This window comes from Coprinopsis cinerea (assembly GCF_000182895.1).
Source record: "Coprinopsis cinerea okayama7#130 chromosome 6 map unlocalized cont3.6, whole genome shotgun sequence".
Classification (NCBI taxonomy): Eukaryota; Fungi; Basidiomycota; class Agaricomycetes; order Agaricales; family Psathyrellaceae; genus Coprinopsis; species Coprinopsis cinerea.
Genome location: NW_003307539.1, coordinates 2501 through 28700, shown reverse-complemented (window position 1 = coordinate 28700; position 26200 = coordinate 2501). Strand labels below are relative to the sequence as shown.

Here is a 26200-nt window from a genome sequence, read left to right as displayed (position 1 = left end):
TCAGCGAAGTGAGCTTTCAGCCGACTGTATTCCGCGAGAACCCAGGGAATCTCGTGAATGGGGGTGTAAAATTGGCTTAGAAGCATATGCTCGAGGTAATGGCCCGTGAAACTGCAAAGTTCAATGCCAATTGCACTGTCAAAGCACAAGTTGCATCCGGGATAGTCGTGCAGTGGTTCCCCACGGGCGCCTTCCTCACACTCTATGCTGCAGTCGTCCCCTCTATGGCCAGACTGTTCTAAACTTGCCCAAGTCTGCCAAAGCCCAAGGTCCGCTTCTGTTTCGAATGCCCTTCGGATTCCCTCATGCTGGGAGTGCTTGACGGAAGGAAGTAGAGAGCCCATGATCTTGCGAGTGAGTCCATGAAACAAAAATGCAGGAAAATGGGATGACCCTTTAAAATCTCATATCGCTCCACCCCAGTTTGGCAATGCAGGGTGCTGTGGGATTTCTGGTTTCTCAGAGGCGGTGTCAACTCCGAGAGAATCACACGGATGGACGATATAACAAAGACGAGCAAAGACGCCACCTACCCCCGTCCGTTCGAACGTTCCCCATCGCCATTCATGGATCTTGAACACTCTCCTGCGCTAGATGCGCAACCTCTCCCCCAAATTCACGTACCAGATCTTCCTCTGATGGACGCACACCTTGAAGATTATCGCCTCTGCCTTGATGTAGAGAGGGTCATCTCGTTGCTGTTGCGCCTGAAGCTTTGGTTTGGGGGGTCTTTATGTCTGGATAAACTGTTATATTAATTGTTCTTCAGGGAACAAGACCGCCAGCGTCTACAGGAGATAGACAATCAGCTCAACGCGCTTCGTGGATCTGCGGACTGTCGCGAGATTGACGCCGCCCTCTTGAAACTGAAGCATCAAAACTCCGTCAACATGGAAGGAGCTACCGAGCTGGTTGCAAGTTTGTCCCATCATTGCATCTGCCCGTGCTGGGTTGGGGAATCGAATGCCTGCTATCATCAGCAGGATGTGGGATTCTGAAGGGGATGCGTCGGTTATGGGGAGGCATTGTGAATTTCGGCCAACCGGTCCGCACTGGGTGATGGGCTTTCTAGGAGAGGCTCACGACGAAAGGAAGATGAAATGCAGAGACGACATAATGCGGGTGCTGGATCACGACATGAAGGAGCTTTTGGATCAGGTCAAGGCTTGTCAACCTTTCGATTCTCATCATGTTTCCGAAAGCCTTTCGACTGCCATCACAAGGCTGCGCTCAGAATGGGAAAGTTTCAATCTAGATAGCACCTCATTACCTCTTATTACTTAGCTTAATTCCAGAACGAGCTTGATCGGGGACTATACATGGAGGTCAACCTCGGACCGGAACTGAGATGTATGATGGCCGAATCAGACAGGACTTGTTTGGGATGTTGGATTCCCCGGGGATGTACACCGATACCTTCTTTCAACGTCCGAGGTGAGCACCTGCCCCAACAACTCTGAGATTTGAGCTTGACCTCTTCTGGTTTAGACAAGGGATATATATACACTGCCAATGCTTGCCTCCTTCCTCAACTTTTCCTGTTCCTCTCCTCTGGCGCAGATGGTGAATCTCCGCACCCTCAGCATAACCACAGAGAGAAGAGTGGAAGACGTGTCCTCCTTTCTCGACAGCGTCAGCGGGGGGATCAAGCTTTGTGAAAAGAAGGACACAGATCTTTATAGCCGCCCTCTTTCGGGATACGACCCCAACATACATTACGTCTTTGACCTCCTGCCGTACGACCCCCCCCAACCTCTGGCCACAATCAGTGATGAAGCACGCCAGGACCAGCTCCGTTCCCTTAAGTCGCGTATTTCGATGGCATCCAGTCGGCTGAAGACGCTGGAGGCTCGGATGGCCTCCTTTCCCGTTTCCAAGGCGGGACTGTGCAACCCCAACGAGAAGGCAGCAGCACTGCGGCATCGCACGTATTGCGACTCGTATGTACTTTTTGCAGTCAACTGTGACTCTGAAGCAGAGGCCTTCCTTCTCCTTCAAGAAGACATTATCCGGGTTGAAAACGCTGTCACTGACTTGGAGATCCGAGTTCAAGAGCTGGTTTCGACGAGGGCTTGGAAGGAAAGGGTTGGCTACGTGGACATACATCTGAAGTAGTACGCATGTTCTTGCTCTTGGTACTTCATCGTCTAAAAATGCTCTCCTTTTTTTCCTTCTCCTTCCTTCCCGTAATCATGGTCTGGGCTGTAATGAGTCATGTGAGGCGGAATTTTAGTATATATCTATGTAACCCCCAAATGCCTCACCCTGTCCCATTCCATTAAGCATGCCAGGCCAACCGTCGGAGGCTCCTCGTAACTTGTACCAGGATTAGGCTTGGGCGCGTCAAATTGGATCATGTATGTACCTGTGGGCACAAGTTGGGTGAGGTGAGACCGGTTAAGTTCCATCCCTCATATCCCAGCGGAGGTACCTGTAGATTCAAGCTCGCTCAACTGGGACATAAGGCCTGTGCGACCTTCCCGCCACCGATGTCCCAGCTGGGAGACACATTGCTTGAACTTGGTCAGTGTTTACCGCGCATAAAGATCCTACCCTCAATTGGGTATTGAGTACACTGATGAATAACAATGATGATTAAACCATTACATACCTCGTGTCGCCTCTTGCCTGATGTCCCAAGGTCGAGGCTTTCAAATTTTGAGGCTCCCCAGCTGGAACATGCGACCTTGGGAGATCACGCGCAGGTCGAATGTTCCAGCGTCGAAGGAAGATTCATCATCGTGGGAGCGCCCTATCTGCTGCGTCCCTGCGGTGATTTGCTGCGCGTGGCGACGATGCGAAATTGTGGGGTCGAAGAATATGGAGTGCCGTTTCGTCAGCTGGGCTAGTTCAATTTTTGAGGCTCCCCAGCTGGAACATGCGACCTTGGGATGTCACGCACAAGTCGCATGTTCCAGCTGGGCTTGTTCAATTTTTGAGGCTCCCCAGCTGGAACATGCGACCTTGGGATGTCACGCACAAGTCGCATGTTCCAGCTGGGCTTGTTCAATTTTTGAGGCTCCCCAGCTGGGACATGCGACCTTGGGAGATCGCGCACAGGTTGAATGTTCCAGCTGGGCTCGTTCAATTTTTGAGGCTCCCCAGCTGGAACATGCGACCTTGGGAGATCACGCACAGGTCGAATGTTCCAGCGTCGAAGGAGGATTCGTCGTAGCGGGAGCGCCCTGTCTGCTGGGTCCATGCGGTGATTTACTGCGGGCGGCGACGACGCGAAATTGTCAAGTCGAAGAATATGCAGTGCTGTTTCGCCTATGACGATGTCGAAGAAAAGGGAGAGTTTGATGTTGAAATTAGGATGAACTTATTGGGCTAGTTCACTTATTGAGGCTCCCCAGCTGGAACATGCGACCTTGGGATGTCACGCACAAGTCGCATGTTCCAGCTGGGTTTGTTCAATTTTTGAGGCTCCCCAGCTGGGACATGCGACATGTGTGTGATCTCCCAACCTGGGACACCGTATCTAATCAATCCCTCTCTGTCAGACTCTACGCTCGATTATGAGATGCTGAATGCCCCGGAACTTACCCAAGGTTGCATAATGTCCCAGCTGGGGCTGTCCCATTTCCCCCTACCCTGTATTACTGCAACACTCACTGTCCCTTGCTGAGGATGCTCAGCCGAAGTCGTCATTGCCGACCTGCTGCTTGAATCTTAGCATTTACAGCCATTACATGCTTCGCGTCGCCTCTAGATTTCAAGTTTCAAGGTTACGGGTCTTGAGCTTCACAAGCTACAAATCCTAGGGGGTCCCGTTGGCATGGGCTATCCCGCTGGGACATCAAAACTGTACATATTGGGTGGTAGGCAGCTGGGACATGGATATAGTGCATTTATTAACCCATGTCAAATGTCCCAGCTGTGTAGTCCAAATTTCTAGGACTACCCAGCTGGGACATGGATATAGTGCATTTATTAACCCATGTCAAATGTCCCAGCTGTGTAGTCCAAATTTCTAGGACTACCCAGCTGGGACATGGATATAGTGCATTTATTAACCCATGTCAAATGTCCCAGCTGTGTAGTCCAAATTTCTAGGACTACCCAGCTGGGACATTGGTCATACGCGTGATCTACCAGCGCAAATGCAATGTTCCAGTTGGGCTTTGAGCTTGAACAACAAACGTATTCCTGGGAGTTTAACGTTGGCACCTGCGGATTAACTCGATGTTCCAGCTGGGGGGCGAGCGTGGGCAGCAACGAACTCCAGGGAATTCGAACAACAAACCTATTCCTGCGAGTTCAATGTTGGCACCAGTGGATTAACCCAATGTTCCAGCTGGGCGGAGAGCTTGGGCAGCAAACAACTTCTGGGTATTCCACATCGCCGTGGGCAGCCCGGCTGGGACATCAAAACAGTACATTGTGTGGTAGGCAGCTGCGACATGGATACAATGTTTTTATTAAATCCAGCTGGTCCCGCTAGAGCATCGGAATAGGGTATTTTGAATTCACTCTGGTACATCACACATGATACACAGTCTATGTAATATTGTGGAGGATCGAGCTGAGAGCGATAGAAGTTCTGAGGGAAAGGTTCTCGATAACAGGCTGAGGAATATCTACTACAGAGAGACAGTATTTATAGTAGAGTTGGCGAGCTATCAAGAGGTTTGGAAGAGAGCGAAAGAAGGTGTGAAAGCGACAAGTAAGGAGTATCGATGAGTACGGAATACGAGAGAAACGGAAGTACGAAAGGTTCGGAGATGCGGGAGAATCGAAGAAGCGAAGGTAACGGAACTACGGAGAGAACGGAAGTCCGGAAGGTTCGGAAAGGTAGAGTGCGTAGAGGGAAACAAGGGAAGAAATAGGGGAGTTCGTAACAGTACCCCCTTCGTATGCCTGATGCTCCGCATCAGGTGTTCAGATTGTGTTCTCCTTCGTCTCCCCATAAGTAGTCGTCATAGTCTCCGTCGTCCAAGAGTGCGTCATACTGATCGGGTGAAGTGTTGCGGGGCGTTGGTCGGTAATTCGGGACACCCACCGGGAACCAGAGTTGTGTCCGGGGAGCGTTCTTGCCGCATAGGGTGCATCTGTAGGAGTAATGGTCGCATTGCCAGTGTCCGGTTTCGCCACATTCGTTGCACCTATGACCATCCCTCTTGCGTAGTTCTTTCTTCGACAAAGGTCGAACCAAGCCGTCGGGCTCAGAAGGAACGTTGCTTCTGGCGACCGGTCCGGGAGCCATGGTGGAAACTGATCCGTGATTGCCAGAGGAAGAAGGTACGGGGGAAGCGAGATGGACTCGTCGACGATCGAAAGCAGAAATGAGTTGGGCTTGTCCAATGGCATTCTTGAGTTCGTCGAGGTCACGAAGGAGCTCTGCTTCGACCCGTTGGCGAGATTGTTCGAGGATCTGGTCTTGAGCGTTGAGTCCGTCTAGGACCTTCTGGGTGGCTTCGAAGAATTTGGTGACTGATGCGTCGAGGGCTTGGTAATGTCCGATAAGGTGAAACTTCTCTTTGATGATGCGTTCGTGTTCCTGGACAAGGGTGGCGTATAGGCGACAGATGGCAGGGGTACGTTCTCCAACAAGGAGGAGGGCGGCGTCAGCACCGACAACTTCCTTGATATCGTTGACGGTCTTGATAGCTTGGATTTGTTCTTCTGATTCTTCAAGGTATTTGCGGATAGATGGAGGGAGGAGCGAATTGTTAGAGGGACGTTCCGTCATGGAAGGGATGAAGAGGGGATTAATAGCGAAAGTGATAGATGCAGAAGGACGCGCGACAGAAGTAGTAGTGTTCGCGGGAGTGTTTGAGTTCTTTATCGTAGCGGTCGGAAGCTTCTTGGACAGTTTCTGGTCGGCCGATGTAGACTTGGAAGCGTTTGTAGTAGTTGGTGTGGTTGTACATGCTGTCGGATGGGGAGTCTGGGTAAAGGTTTTATAGGTCATGTCGTTGTTTGTAGGCGTTGAGTATTTCCTGTGCGTTTTCGAAGTTTCGCTCTGGTAACCAGCAATCTTCGCTTGATGGGTAGCCTTTGAAGTGGGTGAGATATTGGTAACCCCGTCCTCGTCGGCGATGCGCGATGATCGCTTCTACTTCCCATTCTTCTTCGTCATTGATAATGTCCGGTGGGGGTTCGGAGAAGGCAGTTCCGTGTTCATCGGTTTCTTTGAAGGGTGAGAGAAGACTGGCATGGAAAACGTTGTGGATGCGCCATTGGGTTGGTAGGGCAAGGCGATACGCTCGGGAGCCGACTTCATCGGTGATTTCGAACGGGCCCAGTCGTTTGGGAGCGATCTTCTTTGATTGGTAAGGGAGTTTGAGGTTTTTCGCTTCGAGCCAGACCTTTTGTCCCTTTCTGAACGGTTTCCATTGTCGTCGGGATCGTTCAATCATACGAGACCGGGCGAGTTCATGAGCGGCAAGGGCTTCTGTTCGAGATTTGTCGAGGGATGTAATGCGCTCTTCGTTCGAAGGATAGTCTGTTCTATCGAACGCTTCGGGAAGAGCTTGTGGTTTGATTCCCATGATAAGTTCGAATGGTGATAAGGCTCGGTCAGCGTGGGGTCGAGAATTGTGGGTGAATTCGAGGATTGGGAGGTGATCGGCCCAAGTTTCGGGGTTCATGGTGCAGTAAATGGATAGGTATGCTTCGATTTCTTGGTTGACTCGTTCGGTTCCTCCGTCAGTTTGCGGGTGAAAGGCGGTGGAGAGGGCTGAGTCGATCTTGAGAAGCTTGCAGAGGTCGCGGAAGACTCGAGCTGCGAATTGGGGTCCGCGATCAGAGATGAATTTGTCTGGTAATCCGAATCGGGAAAAGACTCGATTAAGGAAAAGTTGGGCGGTTTCTTCGGCGGTAATAGTCTTGTGGCAAGGTTCAAGGACTACCCCCTTCGTAAGGCCGTGGTCCACCACGACCAGGATGGAGTCATATCCTTTTGATGGTGGGAGATCGGTGATAAAGTCCATCGATATTTGGGAGAATGGTCGGGAAGAAGTTGGGGCGGCGATAGGTTCCAAGGTGGGTTTAGTAGGATGACGATTGATCTTGTACTGTTGGCATTCGGTGCATCCTTCGACATAAGATTTGATGAATCGTCGCATTCCGGGCCACCAGTAGTGTTCTTTGACTGCGTTGAAAGTGCCGAGTTCGCCAGGGTGTCCAATAGTGGGGGAATCATGGTGTTTTCTGACGATTTCTCGTCGAAGGTCGGAGTCGTTGGGAACGTAAGCTTTCCCTTGATAGAAGAGCATTCGTCGGCCATCTTTCGTCTCCAAAGTCCAATCGGAGAGATCTTGTCGGAGGTCCGAGGGGGCTTCTTCAAGGAGGGTTTGTAAAGCTTGATTTGCACTGTCGTCGTTTTGATCGGAGGATAGGATTCTTTCCTGGATGTCGAGGTCGATGAGGTTGATGAGGTTGACGAAGACTTCTTTAGGTAACATGGTGACGAGTTCGGGTTCTTCATCTTCTTGGCAGAGGTCGGGTCGTCGAGAGAGGTTGTCAGATTGGATCATTTGTTTTCCAGGGGTGTTCCGTATTTCGTAAGGAGAGAATTCTTCGAGGAATACGCGCCAGCGAGCTTGTCGGGGGGTAATCTTCCGCGGATCTTGCCAATAGATAAGGTTTTTGTGATCGGAGAAGATGGTTAGTGGGAAGGGGGACCCTTGGAGGTAGTGTCTCCATTCGGTAAGGGCTCGAATGATGGCCCAGTAATTCGCGATCAAAGATGGTGTAGTTTCGTTCGGCGTCGTTGAAGGGTTTTGGACATGAAACAGACCGGGTGTCGGATTCCGTCGTCATCCATTTGCGTGAGGACGGCACCAGAAGCGTATTTCGAGGCGTCGGCTTCAACTTGGAAAGGTTTGGTGAAGTCGGGCATGCGGAGAACGGGGTAAGATGTGAATCGCTTCTTGAGTTCTTGGAAGGCTTCTTCGGTAGCACTTGTCCATTCGAACTTGTTGTTCTTTCGTGTGAGGTCGTTGAGTGGTTTAGCGATCTTGGAGTAGTCTCGGATGAATCGTCGATAGAAGTTCCCGAAGCCAAGGAACTGTCGGACTTGTTTGACGTTTTTAGGTGTTGGCCAGTTGGCTAGGCCTTCCACCTTCGTGGGATCCATACTGAGTTCATTATGTCGGACAGAATCAAACCCAGGTATTCGACTTCGGTGGCTTCAAATATGCATTTTTCGAGGTTGAGGGGGAGGTCGTATTTGTCGAGTTTGGCGAGGGTTCTTAATGTGTTTTCTCGACATTCTTCTCTGGTTCTTCCGTGGGGCATGAGGTCGTCCATATATCCTTCTGTCTTGAGAGGTTTGGGGTTTCCGTCGTCTTCGTCGAGGATGTCGTTCATCATGTTCTGGAAGGTTGCTGGTGAGTTGCGTTTTCCGAAGAGCATGACGGTCGGTTCGTAGAGTCCTCGATTCGTCTTGAAGGCGGCTTTCCACTCATCTCCCTCTCGGATTCGAATATTGTGGTACCCCCATTTGATGTCCAGTTTGGTAAAGTACCGAGAGCCTTGGAGTCGATCCATGAGTTCGTCAGTTCGAGGTAGTGGATAGGCGTTAGGGATGGTCCAATCGTTGAGATAGCGGTAGTCTTGGCAGGGGCGTAGTTTTCCGTTCTTCTTGGCGACGAAGAAAAGAGGTGATCCCATCGGAGATTGTGATGGGCGGATCCGTCCGAGTCGGAGGTTTTCTTCAAGGAACTTCTGTAGTTCTTGATCTTCGGCTGGGGTGAGTTGGTAAGTCTTGAATACTTTGGGAACGAATCCGGATTTGAGGTCGATTTTGTGATCCCACTTCCTGTGAGGAGGAAGGGCTGTTTCTGGGCGATCTTCGAATAGGTGTCGATACTTCTTGTATGGTTCTGGAAGGATATCGTCGATAGTCTTCTTTTCTTTCTTTTCTTGTTCTTGTGCGGCCAGGAGTTGAGCTGTAGTGGTTTTAGCGTTGATCCAAACGACAGGAGTTTCGCCCTCTTCGTCGGTTTCGTCTTCGAGAAGGCACATTACGGCGACGGTGGTTGTGTTTGGAGTGGAGAGGTTTGTTCGAGGGAGGTGATTTTCGATTTTACCGGGGTCGATCTTGTCTTGCCAATCGAGTGTTCCTTTCTTCCAGTCGATGATAGGGTTTGCACGACGGAGCCATGGGAGGCCCAGGATTAGATCCTGGTGGGCGATCTCTGTTGCATACCATCGGATCCGGAACGTTCGGCCGTGTAATCGAGCCGAATGAGTCGACAAAATGAGTGATTGCTCCCTCCTTGTTTGGAGTTCCGTCAACATTGTTGACTTTGAGTGGTCGAGGTAATGGTCGAAGGGGAATGTTTCGTCGTTTTGCAAATCTTGTGCTGATAAAGGTTCCTCCTGCTGCGCTATCAATAAGAACTTTAGTGTCAACGGTTTTTCCTGTCTTTTCACCAATGAGAGTAATAGGGGCGCGCATAGTGTGGTCATTGATCTCGGTGACTAGTACAGAGTAGATATCAAGCTGAGGGGAGGCGTACGTTGACTGAACCGCTCCCCGATTCAAAAATCCTCTTGGTCATCGTCTTCGTCTTCATCGAGGGCGTCTCCAGCAGCTTCGAGGATTTCGGCTTCTTCTTCTGGGGAGTATTGAGCAAGGAGTCTTCGGATGTATTTGGCGGCTTCTCGAGGGGTCTTCTTTTTGGTGTCGTTCGAGGTGGATGAGTTTCGATCTTTGCGTTTCTTGGGGCATTCCTTGGCGATGTGACCTTGTTCACGGCAGTAGAAACAGCTGCCGGTCTTCATCATTCGAGTTCGTTCATCGGTGGAAATGGCATCAATATCCATGGCATCAGGATCACGTTCGGAGTTGTTTCTGGTGGATCTGGCGAAGGCGCTAAGGGTCTTGCGGAAGTTGGGGGTATTTCCTCGTTTGCCGAGGGACTTGAGAAGTTTGTTGCGTCGATAGACCCGGTCATATTTGATGGCGAGTTTAACCCATTCTTCGAATGTGTCGGGTTCTCTAACGTCGAGGGAGACTTTGTCGACGAGACCAGGGTCTAAGACGTCTTTGAGGTAGTCGATGGCGATGCGATCGTTCTTGGTGAGATCAAGACCAGCGAGGGAGGCTTGTTCTCTGAATCGAGTGATCGTTTGTTCAGCGCGTTCATTGGGTCGTTGCTTCATGTTGTTAAGAGCAAAGAGGGCTTCGTCTTCTTCTTCAGGTTGTTTGAAAGTATCATCGAGTTTCTTGAGCAGTTCATCGAAATTTCCGAGATCAAGCTTTCCGTTCTTGCGGCATTGTCTGAGGTAGTTGGTTCGCCAAATGCGAGCTTCTCCTTCGTCGAGTAGGGCGAGGACGAAGGCGATCTTTTTCTGATCGGTATCGTGTTTGTCGTCTGTGATGAAGAAGAGATCGACGGCATCGCGGAATGCCTGGTAGTGGTAGCGATTTCCGTTGAACCTCTTGGGGATAACTTTGCCATTGTCGCTCTTTGAGTCGTTCTTGGTGGTGTTATTGTTATTGTTTCCGGCCATATCGGTATCCGAGTCGGTTTCAGGGTCTTCTTGGTTCTTCGATGGAATCGGTTGGTCGATGTTCAGGTTCTTCAGTTGGTCCGATAGGGTTCGTTCGATTTCAGTAGGGCCCCTCGACCTTGGTGATTTCGTAGCTTTCTGATGTTTCTTTTGAAGTCTTCTTTCTTCTTTCTGTTTGTTTCTTCGTTCGGTTCGAGATTCGAGAGCTTTCTGGAGGGATTCTTCTACGAGGTCGGGATCGAATTCGGTCTGTTCCACGGTGTCACAGGGGACTCCCCAACTGGGGAACTCTTCGGGTTGTTTGGATAGACGATGTGGGCAGGGTTGTCGGGTGCAATGGATCCACTTGCCGACTGGGTTTAGGTGGACGTCGAACTTCTTGTCGGAGTAGAATGCGTGTGGCTGGTTGTAGCAGCCGTAGGGAGGGGTCGAAGGAGTTCGGAGATCGTCGTCTGAATCCGTGGTTGAAGAGAGGGGGCCGCGCTTTCGAGGAAGGCGGCGATGGAGGAGCCTGTTATTCTGTTACGACTTCGGGCAACGAGGACTTATCGTTGCCAACAGTCGTTCTGGAGTTTTGGAGTTCTGGAGTTCTGGATCGAAGTTCTGGTTCTGGAATCAAGTTCAAGAGGCCTGTCGCTATCGCAGACAGAGAGGATCGAGCTGAGAGCGATAGAAGTTCTGAGGGAAAGGTTCTCGATAACAGGCTGAGGAATATCTACTACAGAGAGACAGTATTTATAGTAGAGTTGGCGAGCTATCAAGAGGTTTGGAAGAGAGCGAAAGAAGGTGTGAAAGCGACAAGTAAGGAGTATCGATGAGTACGGAATACGAGAGAAACGGAAGTACGAAAGGTTCGGAGATGCGGGAGAATCGAAGAAGCGAAGGTAACGGAACTACGGAGAGAACGGAAGTCCGGAAGGTTCGGAAAGGTAGAGTGCGTAGAGGGAAACAAGGGAAGAAATAGGGGAGTTCGTAACACCTTTCTCTTTATCGCACAATGAGATAGAGGAAGTCAAGATTCCCCTGCCTTCCTCATTTTCTGACGACGATCCCACTGGTATTCCCTCTTCGATTGAAAGGGCTGGGAAGAAGGAGGTGGAACTACGAATCGCTCAAGCCGAGGATGCTTTGGAAGATATCCGAACTCACATCGCACACAAGTCTTTTTTATACCGATCGAACATCCGCCTAGCAGAAGGGAAGAAGCAGAAAACCCGTGGGTATGCAGCCGTGAAAGCGGTGGACAAGGACTTGAGACACCAGCTCAAGGTCTACAACCAAGCTCGCTGGGCGATGCGTCGTCTCGGGGCTGACGAGAATACGCGCCTTCGGTATCGACCTATCCTCAGACAGGACACCAGGGCCGTCACCGCAATTTACAAGCCGAATGCTAGAGGGGAACGCAACAAGGCCTTGCCGTGGATTTGGAATATGAGTGTAGAAGCTGACTCGAACAAGTCAGCTTACCTTGAGGAGAGTAAGTCGTTCGTATTTCCTTTAAGGCCAACTATCCTTATGCATAGCAGTATACAGGGTTAACTGGCTACGTGCGAAGTCGAGGGCTGAACGCTGGAAGGAGGAGTACACCCTCCTGTCCTCCGAGATGGAATGGGTGGTGAACTTTTACTCGTACAAGGAGGAGCAGTGTAAGGGATGGGCAGCGCTACGGAGTGACTCACCAGGCCATTACGCGTATGCGAAACGACAGGGGGAGATGTGGAGGTTAATGGCGGTGCACGCGAAGAAAGCGTTCGAAGACACCAAGAAAGCGGTGACCAGTTTTACCCAAAAGTAGAGTAGTGATGGGATTAACACAATAAATTGGACCAACGAATAATGCACATACAAAAGTAAAAAACATAGAGAAAACCGAAAAACGAAAACGAAAACAAGGGAAAACCTAGGTGCCGAGCTTGGCCAAGTCCCTCGATAGCTCTTCAACGCCATCAGCCTCCGTAGAAGTGGGTTTGTCGGCCTGGCCCCACAACCACGAAGATGCACTTGGGGCTGGAGAACTGGATCCAGTAGACCAGGTCGGGGGATTCGACCACTGGCTTCCCGTCAAGACTCATCTCGAGAAGACCATCAAACTTGGCACAGGTAATCTCGAAGACGTCCAGCGCCTCGTGCATCTCCTTCAGCTCCTTTCTCAAGCGTCTTCACCCTGGCGGATACCGTTTTGAAAGTATCGTGAAGCGGCTTCAAGCGCCACTCTTGGAAGCCACTAGGAAGCATGGGGGGAATCGAATTGTACCAGGTGGTGCGCTTTTCCTGCTTCTTCCAGGCTTCTACAATGTCGTAGGCGGAAAGGTTGAGCGGTGTACAGTCGGACTCGACACTTCCTGGAGGTAGCGTCCACCAGTTAGAGGCGTCGGGAGGAAACACATCAAAACCGTGCATAGGACGGTTGAGTGCACCCTCAGCGATGGCGTTGAAGTCGTTGATACCACCATTGATAAGGAGGCGGTGGACATGGTCTAGAAAAACGGGGGCCCATATCTTGCCAGGATGCAGCAGGGACATTGATCCATACAGGATCAGGGTGGTATTCTGTCTGCCTGTGAGCAACAGGTGGAACTGCATTCGTCAAAGCACGTACCAGGTCCTGTTTGAACTGACTCCAGCACCTCTCCTTCAGAGTCGGGGAGCGGGAGATGAGGCCATAGTCATTTGTGATGGCAATGGCAAGGGAACGAAGACGCCCTGAGGCGTAGTTGAGCAGGTCTTGAGCCTCGACGGGGGTCAAATTTTGGACGAGGGGCGTGGTATCCAGCAGCATCGTGACAGAGAGGGAGGGAGAGACTGAAACTAGGAAGGGATGAACGACAAGTGAACAACTTGAGGGCCGGGCTGGCACTTGCATTGCACCATACTAGGGTTCGAATGTAAATATCCAAGCTTGACATCCCACGAATTACGGGAGTCAAGCTGGAACACACCTGTGTTCACCCAAACCAAGCCTGACTCTTCGACGCTTCCCAAATCCAAGCTTGAGTCTTTAGGAAATATGAGAGTCAAGCTTGGAACTCACCTCTAACCAGATCCAAGCTTGAGTTCTTAGGAATTATGAGAGTCAAGCTTGGAACTCACCTGATTTCAGCCAAGCCAAGCTTGAGGTTACGTTGCCAACCAAAGGTTCTCACCGATAGGGTACTATGTAACGACAAAATGCAATCATCGCGGCATTCAATAGATGGTGAAGGGGATATCATTGGATCGCGGTAATTAAAACCAAAAAAAAAAAAAAGAGTGAAGGACAAGACTAAGCGGCGAGGTGCAGATCGCTTCCAGCATCCAAAGGGGGCTCGAAAAGATAGTGGAAGTAGCCCCCGAGCTCATCTTCGGTGAATGGAAATATGGGGCGATGGGGCGATACATACTGGATCAAATCCTCGCAAACGCTGAACTGGCAAACGAGGTGGTCAGAATTGCCCGCTGCAGCCCAGCCGTGACAGACGAGATGGGTAAGACCGGCACAAATGGTCCCAGGATCGAAATGGAATTCACGACCAAGGGTGGGGCATGTAAATCTGTGACACTCTCCTGCCCCGGCAGAAAGGAGGATGTCGGATGCCATAGGGTGAGTGTCTGAAAAGCGATGAGGAGGCCGGCTGAAGTTGTTGTAGATGGTAAAGGTTTGAAAGGGTGACGTCCATTTCCTCAAGACCTCGTGGAAAACCCACGGTTGGCCGACGGTTACAACCCCGTCCGCCATTCTCTCCAACATTTCGAGAGAGACGTGGAACAAAACAGGCTGGGTTAGAGCTAGGACCGCTCCAATGATAGCCATGGTCTCCGAGCCAATCGCATCCAGGATTGCAAAGCCCTGGAATCGCTCATCGACACGAAAGGGTAAGGAAGGATATGGGATATCCTGAAGTAAAGCACGTCATTAAAAAGATTGATATTGAGACACAGCCGAGTGGGAGGCTTACAGGAGAAACAGACGAGCTTGCCTCGAAGTGGGCGGGGGAGAAACGGGCAGCACCGCGAGCAAATTGGGACCCTTCCCTAAACAGAGTCTGGTATTGGGATCTGGGCATTGCCGGTGGTCGACCGAATGGTGGGTGGGTCAATGCGGACGCGGACACGACGGTATTGCAAAATTCCATCTAACAGATCGTAAGGCTCAGAATAGTCAGTCGTTGACAAAACGAACTCACCCATCGAGATTCACGTATGATGGCAGGGAGATACCACCAGAGTATGCGGCCATTCTTATCTACGAAAACGCAGGGCTCGTGTTCGATGTCCAGCCGATCGGAGGTGCCATCGGAAGTCCCAGAGTCGGGAGGAAAGCGTACCATCTGCTCCCCTTCCGTAAGATCTTCATCATGGAGAACCTTCGCGTAGTCTTCGATCGACCATTGGAGATGGACTGGCAGCGGTCAGAAGAGAAACGAACAACTGTGCGCAAGGAACTTACTTTTTCGACGAATGGCCTGGTATACGACGAAAGCGAGTTGGTGAAGTTCACTTTTCACGCGGATGGGGATGTCCATCCATGGTATTTTGTGCTGTGGCTCGAACAACCGATGAAGGACGTGGAGGGCGTAAAAGGCGTAATCGAGGGTCGCTTCATAGACAGGAGGTAAATCGTAACGTGAACGGAAAACATTGAGGTCGATGGTTCCATCTTCCATTGAGGGGAGCATGATGGATCGAGAAAGAGTGCCAAGAGAGACCCTCTTGATCGGTATTGATCCGGGCTACAAGGTTTCAGGTAACGATCTTGGAATCCACCCATTTCCAAGCTCGAGTCAGGAGGGCCAGGCCTGGGCTGACGCTTCATAGTCAACCCAAGCTTGGGTCAATGTTCGACCGCCGGCCCAAGCTTGGGTCGAGTAAGAAGCGGGTAGTCAAGCTTGGGTCAACATTTGAACCACGACCCAAGCTTGGGTTGAAGGTGACAAATGAAGTCAAGCTTGGGTCTATGTTGAACATAGACCCAAGCTTGGGTCGAGTATGAAGCGGGTAGTCAAGCTTGGGTTGAGGATGGCAAGGGAAGTCAAGCTTGGGTGGACGTTCGAACGCCAACCCAAGCTTGGGTCGAGTGTGAAGCGGGTAGTCAAGCTTGGGTTGAAGATGACAAATGAAGTCAAGCTTGGGTCTATGTTCGAACATCGACCCAAGCTTGGGTCGAGTGTGAAGCGGGTAGTCAAGCTTGGGTTGAGGATGGCAAGGGAAGTCAAGCTTGGGTGGGCGTTCGAACGCCAACCCAAGCTTGGGTCGAGTGTGAAGCGGGTAGTCAAGCTTGGGTTGAGGATGGCAAGGGAAGTCAAGCTTGGGTGGACGTTCGAACGCCAACCCAAGCTTGGGTCGAGTGTGAAGCGGGTAGTCAAGCTTGGGTTGAGGATGGCAAGGGAAGTCAAGCTTGGGTGGGCGTTCGAACGCCAACCCAAGCTTGGGTCGAGTGTGAAGCGGGTAGTCAAGCTTGGGTTGAGGATGGCAAGGGAAGTCAAGCTTGGGTGGACGCTTGACTCGACCGTGTATCAATGGCGTGCAAAGCCATTGTATGGCCGGTGTAACCTTCCGGACAAACAGAATCTGCGCAGCCTTTGCTCAAGAATTATTGCTTCACCTCGCAGGGTCTAAGGTTATATACATACCTCATCCTCCTCCGTAGTAAAATCTTCGCGTGTATGACTTGTCTTCGCTGAGACGCCAATTCAGAATAATCATATCGTAGTGGATGATATTCAACGATAGTGAACACAGGAAGGACCTGTCGGGGTGGCAGAGACTGCTACAAACTCGAGCTTGGACTGTGGGCAGCCAAGCTTGGTTTTAGGGCACTCACCCCTGCAAGGGCAAGTTCCAAGCTTGAAATCAAATGTAATGTAAGGTCACACGTATATTGGTCATGTAAGATGAAATCTATATTGTATATACAAATGTAGTAATGATGTAGACTCCCAAGCTTGGACTGCGTCACCGTGTACCTGATTTTCCAAGCTGGCCACTGCAGCCCGGTATCACAGAGGGAAAATGCAGTCACTCTGGCCTGTACCTTCGGGAATCTGCTACTGACTGCCCTGCGCAATCTCATACTCCAAGCCGTGGCACTCGATCGGCGACCGCTCAAGCCAGTCGGAAGTCGGGAGTCCAATCTACATCGAGGGCACCCCAGAAGGTCGCCACCAGAGGTTCGCAGAATTCCACCAAGAAGTCCAAATCCCGGGTTCGTAAGTAAAGTGGGCGTAGATTACATGGGTCTTTCATTTGTATGTGCAGTGGATTGAAAGGGAAAAAATATACAACGTTTTATTATTCATACTATTACAATGGAGATTATTACGAGAAGGGCGGAAATGACGGGGTGGAAATGATGTGCAAGGTTGTGCAAGGTAATGTGTTACTCAACACTGCAAATCTGAAATATTAGAGCAAACAGACGAAGCATCGAATTGAGAAGTCAGAGGACTGCTACCATATATATATCTCAACATACCCATATTTTCTCCAACCCCTAACTGAGACGATCCCTCGGCTCTGGAGCATCTCTCACCCACTTCGTGAACAGTCGGTTGTACTGCTCCTCCTCCTGCTGCTCTATCCGGATGGTGTGACATACCGCCAGTAGAATGGGGAGTAGTGGTGTCAGGTCGTTCGTCGTCGTCGCAGGATTGAGTTGCTGCGGGGATGCTCTGCCCTGGGTTGGAAGTCGTCCATTGCGGCCTGGCTGCGGAGGCAGATGGAGGCTGCGGACCCGTTGAGGTGACCTCTGGCTTGCTATTGTCTCCGTGGTTCGAGCCGGACTGAGGGGCGTTCGCCGACCTGGCCGTGGAGGCGGACTGAGGTTGCGGACCTGTCGATACCTCTGACTTCGCGGGGGTGGGGAAAGGTGGGGGGAGGGAGACGGAGAGTTGTTGCAGAAAGGCCTGGAACTTGACAGGTGACACTGGTGGAAAATCATCCGGGATCGTTAGCGGGGTTGGCGGCGCCTCGAGAGGCATCGCGTTTCCTGCGAGCGACTGTGAGATAGGGGCAGAGGTGGACCGTTGTTGGGTGTTCATGTCCACAGGGATAGATTGTTCCCCAAAGCGCGCTTTAGGGTTGGATGGCGGATTCAAGTCGGAGGAAGTGTCATGCCGGTACGACAAGGCGGATTGTTGGTTGGAGGAAGGAGGGTTGGCGATCGAAGTGGAATGGCCGAAAGAGGAGCCTTGGTCTGAAACATGGTGACCCAGCGAAGAGGATGCTGGGACGTCCTGGGGGTCAGGTGTCAGTCCATAAGGCCGGGATGACGACAGCATATTGAGGTTGAGCTGTTGCCAGAACGTGTTGGCGCCGAGGATCGCGTTGAGGAGGGTGACATTATTCCTGTAATCCGCAATCAGGGAAGCTTGCTCCCTGACTTCCTTCCGGGTGGCCGACAGTTCATCCCGAGTCTCCTGTAACAGCGTTTCCAGGTTAGATAGGCGTGATGGTAGTTGCGGGGTTTCGTTGGACGCCGAGACGAGGACGTTAACAGCGGACTGCACCGCCCGCACCTTCCCCTCCATGCCAAACAAACGGTTGTCGAAGTTGCCGAGCGTTTCGAGAACGGAGTGATCGATGAGCTCGCTTGGATGAGGTCCCTCAACTGGAATCTACGCAATAGGTGAGATTCTGTTGTTTTGAACTCGTTTTGGGGGCAACCACTTACAGGTTTGCCATGCGACAGGTCCCTTGATTGTTGCAAATCAGCGGGAGCGGCGGGGGTATCACCAGGGGGGCTCGGGTTGTTTGACCGCGCCAATGCTGCGGTTTCCCTTTGCTCGGCGGGAGGCACCTGCGGGTTTGCGGGTTTCTTTGGATCAGCCTGAGGCGCTGCCGCTGCGAGTTGGGACGACGAGACCTGCGGGGATGTAGGTCTCTCTCGATTGCTGGGAGGCGCTGGAGGTGCGACTTGCGAGGACGAGACCTGCGGGGGTGTGGTTTGGTTGTTGTGAGGGGTGCGCGATGGTTGAGGGAGGGACCCGTGGAATTGCCCGGGCAATGGCGTTAAACGCTCCTCGTCGGTATCGCCTAGGACCTCAGGCGATTTCTTCGCAGGCCCGATGTTTTTGGTCGTCTAGAAGAAACGATCAGCAAGAAGTCACATGCGATACAATGGGGAGCTAGCTTACTGCCTTGGTTTTGGAACTCTCAGCGCGATCATCCTATATATTGCGCGCTATGTCGGTTGAGAAAGCGGTCAGACAGGGAGAAAACTTACCTGGGCCTACATGGGAGAGGCGTAAGGTGGCCAGTAGCGAGAACGATTCAGAACGCGTGAGTGGTACGTAACACATCATTGACCTGAGATAGCATTCCCACCTTGACGTCCGGCGTTGCTGATTCGGAACGCGGTTCAACCTTGCTTGTCTCTGACTCTAGATCACGGTGTCAGTAAAAGTGCGAAAGGGAAATCTGGAGTAGATCACCTTGCGACTCGGCTTTCCTGGCCTTCGATCTCTTTTTCTTCTTCGTCGGCGGGATATCGACATCGACGGGTTCCTCCTTCACGACGACGAACTGGCCATCGACCCTCTGCATCCTTGAAAAGTCGCAGCCACTGCGATGGTTCTTGCTGCAGGGCCAGCATGCTACGTTGGGCTTGTAAACCAAACACTGGGTGCCTTTCCGAGCGCAGGTGCTGCAGGCGACATCCGCTGGAGTCATGTCCGCAGGTGTATCCTCATGCTTCCGCTTGGCCAACTTTGCTGTTGTCGAGCCAGGGCGTCTACTGTCTGGTTTCGTTGCCTGGCCGGATGGAGTTGGTTCTGCTGTCGGCCGAAGTCCGCTGAAGTCTGGCGGGGCGACTGCGGGATCGAGGTTTGCGATCTTGGCCGTGTCGAGGTTCTGGCTGCCATCCCGCTCAGTGGTTTGCTTCGCATCGCTGCGGAAGGGTCGAGGGGTTGCCTTGACGGTGCGAGGGTTGGTGGACCGTGGAGGGACTAGAACTGTGGGGACGGGTGCTAGTTTGGGGTGTCTGGCGAGTTTCGCTTTGACTTCGGTCTTCTTGGGCTCTGGGGCGGACGGGACCTTGGGAGTGGGTTTGGAAGCCGACGGACCATCGACGCGGTTGGAAATAAGCTGGTAAAATGAGGATGGGTTTTCCAGGTCACAGAAACTAGAATAGCAACTCACCATTGCATCGTTGACGAGTTTCGTTAGGGACGAAGGGGCCTTGTACTCTGGCGGTTGGCTTGTGGTGGTAGAGTTCTGGTCACCCGGAAGCTTGGAATCTTGTATTCGGGCATCGATCGCGAGAATGTGTCGGTCGAACGCGATCTGCTCCTCCTGTGTCGGTTCATAGGACGAAAAAACGGGGTCGTCGAAAAACAAGACGTTGATGAGCGTTGGGTCGCCAAGAATGTGCTGGTTCTGATTGAGGTGCTTGAACCAAGCAGATATTGCTGGGCCGATTTGCTTTTTGGTAACGTTCTTCTTGAGGTAAGCTTGAAATACATTACCCTGGAGTACAGCTAGATCAGTCTGGGACGCGTATTCTTTTAGGAAGAGACTCACCGACATCTCGAGCAACGCCAGCTTTCCAGATAAGTCTTTGGACCCAGGCTGAAGGGTACTGGCATGCTTGAGCATTATCTTAAGCAGCGTAATGGACCTCTCCAATTCTCGCTGGTCCGAGGGCGTTAAGGCAGGGAATTTCTGAAGTTTTTTGGTCTCGGTCATGGTGATTCACGAACAACCCGCAAAGGAGCACTTGGCTGGTCAGGCGAACGCGGTAAGGTGATTGATTTTCTCGGCAGATTTAGCAGAGCTTATCAGTCCGTGATTTGCGGGCACAACGAGATATAATTTGCCGGTTGGTCATTTCATCTTTGGACAATCCCTGAGCCATTCGCCACTATGCTGCACCCCTCAGTACAGTCATTTTCGTATCATATGAGCTCAGACTCAGACGATGAATCAGGTACTTGGGATTTAATTCAAGATCTACGATCCACTACTGACGCACGTCAAGAAATGTAGGGGCTTGAACACAACCTTTGGTGAAACTGGACTAACGTTGTGAAGTGACTCGGGGATGGAAGGTGTCATTGAGACAGGTAAAGATGGTCAGGACGAATGGGGCGGTGGTAGCACGGAAGAAGTTCCAGGCAATCCGAGAGTCGGCGTGCCGAAGGAGCAGGGTGCGCCCATGGACAACAGGGGTACCATTCCGGGAGCGGGGACAGGGGCTGACCGGGCAAAGGACCTCGCCGGTGGACGGACGACTGCGGGATATATGGAGGGGAAGATTGGCGGGGCAACAGCGGAGAATCAGGGGGATGCGGCTGCCGACAATGCGGACGACAATGCGGACTCCGAGGTCCGCATTGTCGGGCATATCCTGCCCAGCGGAACTCAACCGCAAGATGGCGAACCTCGAGCGGGAGAACCAGCGGACCAACCGAGGAGTGCGTGTCAAGCTTTCATCTTCGATTACTGATTGCGAACAACATCAGGCTTTGCAGGGATGACCTTTGAGTTGGATTCGGACGATGACGATGACGTCTCGACCGGCTCTTCCTATGGGGCATCTGGGGCCATCGACGAACCTGCCATCTCAAGTACGCATTTTGAGCGGCACATGAGGTCCTTAAAATGGATGTACGCTCAGCTACAACTGCGGGAAAACAATTATATTCGACTACGGAACCTGCTCATGCGAGACCTTGCTCTGGTCGAGGCGGCGATATGGAACAGAGAGGAGGAGGATGAACGCAGGGAAAGGTCAATGGGGTGAGGAGTGGCGCTTAGGAAGATATATTGTTTATTACATGCAATCTAAACCTCACTCCGGCCTTCCCTTCTACCGAGCCTGTAACACCTGTTCCAACTGCGTCCGCACTAGAGTTGCTTCAGCAAAACGATGTTCGGTCCACTCGAGCTTCAGATCACTGGCCACAAGTTTGGTCGCCGTTTCCAGATAGTCAAGTTGGGTCTTGCGAGCTTGAAGAAAAGATTTGAGATGGTCGGTGGCTGTCTCCTTCAACTGATAGCCCTCTGCGATGTGCTGAAGGCTGCTGGGATCAGATAATTTGGAGAGCTGGGCAATTTTGTAATCCAGGGTCGCGACCAGAGTGACATTCTCTTCGATATCGGTCGTGCTTTCTAATGAAAGTATTTCAGATTCTGGTAGACCCCCTTGATGGTAAGGAGTGACTCACTTCTAGCCTGTGATACAACCTCAAGAAGGCGAGTTAAAAGAGAATCGAATTCATCGGGGGACATTGGAGAGATCCGTGCGAGTATAGAGGGATGGTTGTAGTGAGAAGCAGAAATTCGATAGTGGGTGTACGAGCCAGAGAATCTGGTGATTTGTTAGTTGATGGGAGGGCTCGGCACCGCGTCCGCAGGATCGGGTTCGACAATTGGGACCGTTCCGTGGAAGGGCGAAGTTCAACAGCAAACCCTGTGGTCCGCACTTCCGCTGTGGGTGTCTAGTGCCGCTCAAAATCCTCAGATCATTCAAGGGTGCAACGTTGCCACGTGCGGACCCGTTGTAGGATCACTGTAGCGGACGTGTTGGAGTGACTTGCGGACAATTTCCTGAAAGCGGGGCGAGAATGTTCATTTGCGGGCGCAAAGTATAAGTTGGGTACAGTACTCGATTTTGAATACATTCGTTGTAGTGAGGATATATTTAACCAAGTTTCAAATCGAGCAGGTTGGTGCGAGGCCCTGTGCCAAAAGATCGTCGTAGATTGCCTTGCTGTCGGCATCAGCCAGCACCACTAGATCCTTAACCTTCGCGTGTATCGCTTCGGCAAAGTCTTTCTTCCGTTTAAGGCGAGCCTCGGGAGACTCTTTGGACTTCTCCTGATGCTCTGGCTTGTCGTAATCTGTAAAACTTGGGTGAGCGGCAAGGGGAGGACGTCGAAGCAAATGCATACCTTTTAGCAGAGCAATCATAACTGCTAGCTCATCGATGGCCAGGAGAATTTTGTCTTTGTTATTGGTGGCCATCGTGATTGGAAGATATGTTGGATGGGAAGGGGAAATAGTATGTCATTTGTAATCGCGATAATTTATAGTTTTTGGACACTGTCTGTGACTAAAAAGGAAAAGGAAACTCGGGGTTTGTTGGGGTAGACCTGGCGATTCGATCCCCTGGGAGTTAACCAAGTTGACAAGTCCGCACGTAATGTGAAAGGAGGTTTGACGTCGACACCAGTAGCTCGATCTGTGCGGACCTGAGGGAGACGGTGCAGTTGGTGTGATCAACTACCCCCCGTCGGACCTCCAACATATAGGATCGCACCTCATCTGTCCGAGACAGATGAGAATGGTGCTCTACATCAGTGGTAAGAAGCATGAGCTTGCAGTGGTTAACCTGCTTTTGAGTGGCTTGTAATAGGTTAGTATCAATGACGAATGTATTCACATTGAAAACTCACGTTCAAGAAGTCCAAGTATGGCTTCCATTTGGTGTGCCAGGGAAGAGATGTCAACAGGCGACATGCTTGACAAAAAGATCTAAAAGAAGTCAGCGCTGATGGATCCTGTGTGCACTCTTTTCTCTCACCTGTGTTTAAAGCGTGTTGGGGAATTATAGAGTTCACTTCTCTGTTGCTTGACCTTTATATACTCGAGCCAAACATCGCCAAGGAATTATCCCGGACAGCGCGAAACCGGTGTGGTGTATCAGGATTCAGCACAGATCGGGAGCAGCAGAGTCACGGTATAGAGGGGGTAAAAGGGAATGTAAGTAGTGGGGGCCGTCTGCAAGCAAGGGAAGCTGGGACATGGGGTAAGCGAAAATCGGGGAAACCAGCGGGGACACGGGGAACCGGGATTTCTGAGGGGGAAGCTGGGACATGGGGGAAAGGGGAATGTAAGTAGTGGGGGCCGTCTGCAAGCAAGGGAAGCTGGGACATGGGGTAAGCGAAATCGGGGAAACCAGCGGGGACACGGGGAACCGGGATTTCTGAGGGGGAAGCTGGGACATGGGGGAAAGGGGAATGTAAGTAGTAGGGGCCGTCTGCAAGCAAGGGAAGCTGGGACATGGGGTAAGCGAAATCGGGGAAACCAGCGGGGACACGGGGAACCGGGATTTCTGAGGGGGCAGCTGGGACATGGGGGAAAGGGGAATGTAAGTAACGAAACCAGCAGGGACAGGGCAGCCGGGATCATTCTGTCTGGGAACAGTGGACTTCAGGGAGCGGTATGGCCAGCTGGGTCATGAAGGACGTTGCTTTCCAACGTGGCCAGCTGGGTTATGGCTCATGTACCTTTAAAACAGCCAAGCTAGGGCTGGCAACACATGGAGCATGGGTATTCCGGACATCAAGGTGGAACATGTATGATATGTACATATCTATGTATAGTTGTGAAGGCGGCACCGTCTGAAGAGTCACCGAAGCCAACAGCTGCAACTGACGACAAAGACCAAGTTTGCCGACAAGTCCCAGTCCTCGAAGTTCGTCAGAGGCTCAAGACTGGACGCTGGTCCCAGCAGGAGATCGAGGTGGCTCGTCGATGTGCAGAGATGGTGAGGCAGACGGCGGACAGTCTCGGAAGGACTGTCTCAAGCCTCTTGGCTCATAGCGGCCTTGGCTTCCATGCTCAGCGCGATCTCAATACTGCACAGATGTTTTCCAAGATTGCTGCAACGCGCCCTGAAGCTCCAAAGGCTAAGTGGCTTCCAGCACTGCTGTATCTAATATAATCTAATGAGACTTCTAGATGCCACGTATAATGCATGGTGCCGTGATGAATATTTGAAGGAGAAGGCAAATTTTGCTACCGAAGACGCTTTTCGACAATATCTCCAGCAGGAGCTTCGTCGTTTGAATCTCGAACCTGACGAGCTCTCCGTGAGTGAATGCAACGTCAGGTTCATGCACATCCTAGAAAATAAGTTTCTTAAAACAGTGAGTGTCTAAGAAAGCGCCGTGATTCCTTCTACTTAACAAGGTGCTTCATAGGCCACAGAACTTGCTGCTATGCGCAGCGACTCCCATTTTTTGGCCCTGACATGGAGCTCGGATCCCAGCGCAGCGGCACTCTCTAGCGCGTACACAAGCCACACCGGCTTGGAGGACTATTGCCAGGAGAACAAGGTCCCTATTCGCACCGCGATAAACAACTTTGGCATAATTCTGAAGTTCGTCTTGGCCCGTATTTGGTTTGAATATGCTTTTAACATGAGCTTTTCAGGAATGCTGACATTGGGGGGGCAAAACTCGGCGCCATCTGCTTGGAAGATTTGCTGGGAATGATTTTTGAAACCGCTATTGATAAACCGGGGGGAGCATCCAGCACTAGCAAGACCGAACACTCTGCCACGCCAGCCGCTACACAAGTGACAAGCACCAGCGACGATAGCAAAGCCCCTCAACAGCAACAAGACACCAAGTCGCAACCCACGAATGCTGTTGGTGGTAGCAGAGTCCCGGATGCAGCCTCCAATGGTGTGACTGCTCCAGTTGTTCGACGTGCTGGAGTTACAGTTGACTACCTGAACCTGGCTCGCCAGTTCATAAAGACGCCATGGCTCCCCGACAACCCCTGGCACCAGAGAGAGAGTCAGAAGCGGCGTGACTATCACCGCGCCATCGTGCGTGATTCACTGCTCATGCAAATGGGGTATGTCGGACCTCCTCTGCTTAATCACACCACCCTCACGCCTTCCCCAGGTGTCAATACCAACAATCGGCAACTTAGAGTGGGAGATGCTGGAAAACTCGTTATCGATGCCAAGTGCCGATGGGTCAACTACCCCACAGGGTCGGGAGTCCCAGGGTTTACCTTCACTAACTCTTCGCACTGGTGGGCCAATGGCGTCGGCATTCAGGAAGCAGACGTGTCGGCGATTGGAGCAGCGTTAGTGAAGGCTTGCTGATCCGAAGGCGAACCCAACTTGGACAACGTCCCTTGTCTTGAGAAATGGACACCTGGTACGTGGTTTGGGTCTGCTATTTACAATGCAACGTTGACTGACCACTCTGATCAGATGAATGTAAACTAGATATTAATTCTCGGGAGTTCTTATTGCTTGACATTGTCCCCGGTCGCTACAAGGTCTATCAATGCGAACGATTCATGGAGACTTGGCAAGGCAATCCCGACTTCATTCCGGCAGGACCCGCAGCTGCTCGGCCCCCTTCTCTGCCCCAAGCTCTGTCCGCAAATGAAACTCCTGCTGTGCCTATGCCTTTGGCAGTTCCTCCCAAATCTTCCTCTCCTGCATTGACAGCCCCCACGGCAGCAGCAGTAGCAGTAGCAGGCACTGCGTCACCCCCCGATCTTTCACGGTTACCTCCTCGCCCTTCCCGCCTTGATAATACCGACACCGAACCCAGCTTATCAACTCTTACTCGGGCGCTACATAACCTGAAGGCAACGTATGCTCCTATACCGCCTGTTCATCCACCCCAACCCCCCACCCCTGCTGTCCCGCGCCGAAAGTTCAATCTTCGAAAGGAGAAACGACTGGCCAACAAGTTCTTCAATACTTATCTCGCTGATGCTCCACCCGAGACTGCCACGTCACATCATAATAACATCGCTGCCACTCTTGTTGCCAGTCTCCGGTCAGCCCAAGCTCCCAACCACCCTGACAACTCCAACACAAGATTGAACGCCTCATCCAGCTCCACCGAGGCCGCTAACTCCACCATGAACAGTGTTCCACCTGGCCTAGGGGCTGCTGCTCAATCCCGTCCTGGTGGTCCTGTCCGACAACCATCCCAGACAGCCCGAAGGCCTGACCATCCGTACCGAGATAGCATTCCTCCTCGGTTCGACGAAGATCGTC

At 51.7% G+C, this 26200-nt stretch overlaps 10 protein-coding genes across 10 annotated transcripts in view; 3 read left to right on the top strand and 7 right to left on the bottom strand.

The window, feature by feature from the left end:
- Window positions 1-1512: 1512 nt before the first annotated feature.
- CC1G_15487 (hypothetical protein) lies at window positions 1513-2115 on the top strand (the record flags this gene model as incomplete). The annotated part of the gene is made up of 1 exon (XM_002910904.1): window positions 1513-2115. One exon carries the CDS (start codon window positions 1513-1515, stop codon window positions 2113-2115), a length of 603 nt encoding a protein of 200 aa, XP_002910950.1.
- A 2429-nt stretch (window positions 2116-4544) lies between these two features.
- Window positions 4545-5860, bottom strand: CC1G_12682 (hypothetical protein). The gene has a single exon (XM_001841390.2). The coding sequence runs from the start codon at window positions 5690-5692 to the stop codon at window positions 4874-4876; it is 819 nt and encodes a 272-aa protein (XP_001841442.2). The 5' UTR covers window positions 5693-5860; the 3' UTR covers window positions 4545-4873.
- Window positions 5861-12413: 6553 nt separating this feature from the next.
- On the bottom strand, window positions 12414-13246 carry CC1G_12678 (hypothetical protein; the record flags this gene model as incomplete). Its single annotated transcript, XM_001841386.2, has 3 exons — window positions 12414-12590; window positions 12643-13017; window positions 13067-13246. 3 exons carry the CDS (start codon window positions 13244-13246, stop codon window positions 12414-12416), a joined length of 732 nt encoding a protein of 243 aa, XP_001841438.2.
- Window positions 13247-13729: 483 nt separating this feature from the next.
- On the bottom strand, window positions 13730-15122 carry CC1G_12677 (hypothetical protein; the record flags this gene model as incomplete). The annotated part of the gene is made up of 4 exons (XM_001841385.2): window positions 13730-14341; window positions 14403-14579; window positions 14631-14845; window positions 14894-15122. 4 exons carry the CDS (start codon window positions 15120-15122, stop codon window positions 13730-13732), a joined length of 1233 nt encoding a protein of 410 aa, XP_001841437.2.
- Window positions 15123-15261: 139 nt separating this feature from the next.
- CC1G_12676 (hypothetical protein) lies at window positions 15262-16332 on the bottom strand (the record flags this gene model as incomplete). The annotated part of the gene is made up of 3 exons (XM_001841384.1): window positions 15262-16023; window positions 16077-16123; window positions 16320-16332. 3 exons carry the CDS (start codon window positions 16330-16332, stop codon window positions 15262-15264), a joined length of 822 nt encoding a protein of 273 aa, XP_001841436.1.
- A 604-nt stretch (window positions 16333-16936) lies between these two features.
- On the bottom strand, window positions 16937-20127 carry CC1G_12675 (hypothetical protein; the record flags this gene model as incomplete). Its single annotated transcript, XM_001841383.2, has 9 exons — window positions 16937-16959; window positions 17042-18059; window positions 18116-18523; window positions 18579-18611; window positions 18668-18673; window positions 18769-18824; window positions 18876-19527; window positions 19582-19908; window positions 19963-20127. 9 exons carry the CDS (start codon window positions 20125-20127, stop codon window positions 16937-16939), a joined length of 2688 nt encoding a protein of 895 aa, XP_001841435.2.
- Window positions 20128-20482: 355 nt separating this feature from the next.
- Window positions 20483-21184, top strand: CC1G_12674 (hypothetical protein; the record flags this gene model as incomplete). Its single annotated transcript, XM_001841382.2, has 2 exons — window positions 20483-20855; window positions 20904-21184. 2 exons carry the CDS (start codon window positions 20483-20485, stop codon window positions 21182-21184), a joined length of 654 nt encoding a protein of 217 aa, XP_001841434.2.
- Window positions 21185-21250: 66 nt separating this feature from the next.
- CC1G_12673 (hypothetical protein) lies at window positions 21251-21672 on the bottom strand (the record flags this gene model as incomplete). The annotated part of the gene is made up of 2 exons (XM_001841381.1): window positions 21251-21552; window positions 21609-21672. 2 exons carry the CDS (start codon window positions 21670-21672, stop codon window positions 21251-21253), a joined length of 366 nt encoding a protein of 121 aa, XP_001841433.1.
- A 423-nt stretch (window positions 21673-22095) lies between these two features.
- Window positions 22096-22407, bottom strand: CC1G_12672 (hypothetical protein; the record flags this gene model as incomplete). Its single annotated transcript, XM_001841380.1, has 2 exons — window positions 22096-22283; window positions 22335-22407. The coding sequence occupies 2 exons, from the start codon at window positions 22405-22407 to the stop codon at window positions 22096-22098; spliced, it is 261 nt and encodes an 86-aa protein (XP_001841432.1).
- Window positions 22408-24113: 1706 nt separating this feature from the next.
- The window catches only part of CC1G_15486 (hypothetical protein), a gene marked incomplete at both ends in the record, with an annotated part of 2302 nt that continues 215 nt past the window's right edge, over window positions 24114-26200 (top strand). The window contains 5 exons of the mRNA XM_002910903.1: window positions 24114-24314; window positions 24369-24547; window positions 24601-25270; window positions 25328-25340; window positions 25397-26200. The exon at window positions 25397-26200 is cut by the window's right edge and continues 215 nt beyond it. Coding sequence (XP_002910949.1) covers window positions 24114-24314; window positions 24369-24547; window positions 24601-25270; window positions 25328-25340; window positions 25397-26200 — 1867 coding nt within the window. The remainder of the gene's footprint in view (window positions 24315-24368; window positions 24548-24600; window positions 25271-25327; window positions 25341-25396) is intronic.

Coding starts and splice junctions, on each gene's coding strand:
- CC1G_12682 (XM_001841390.2), bottom strand. CDS start 5,692: ATGACGGAACGTCCCTCTAACAATTCGCTCCTCCCTCCATCTATCCGC.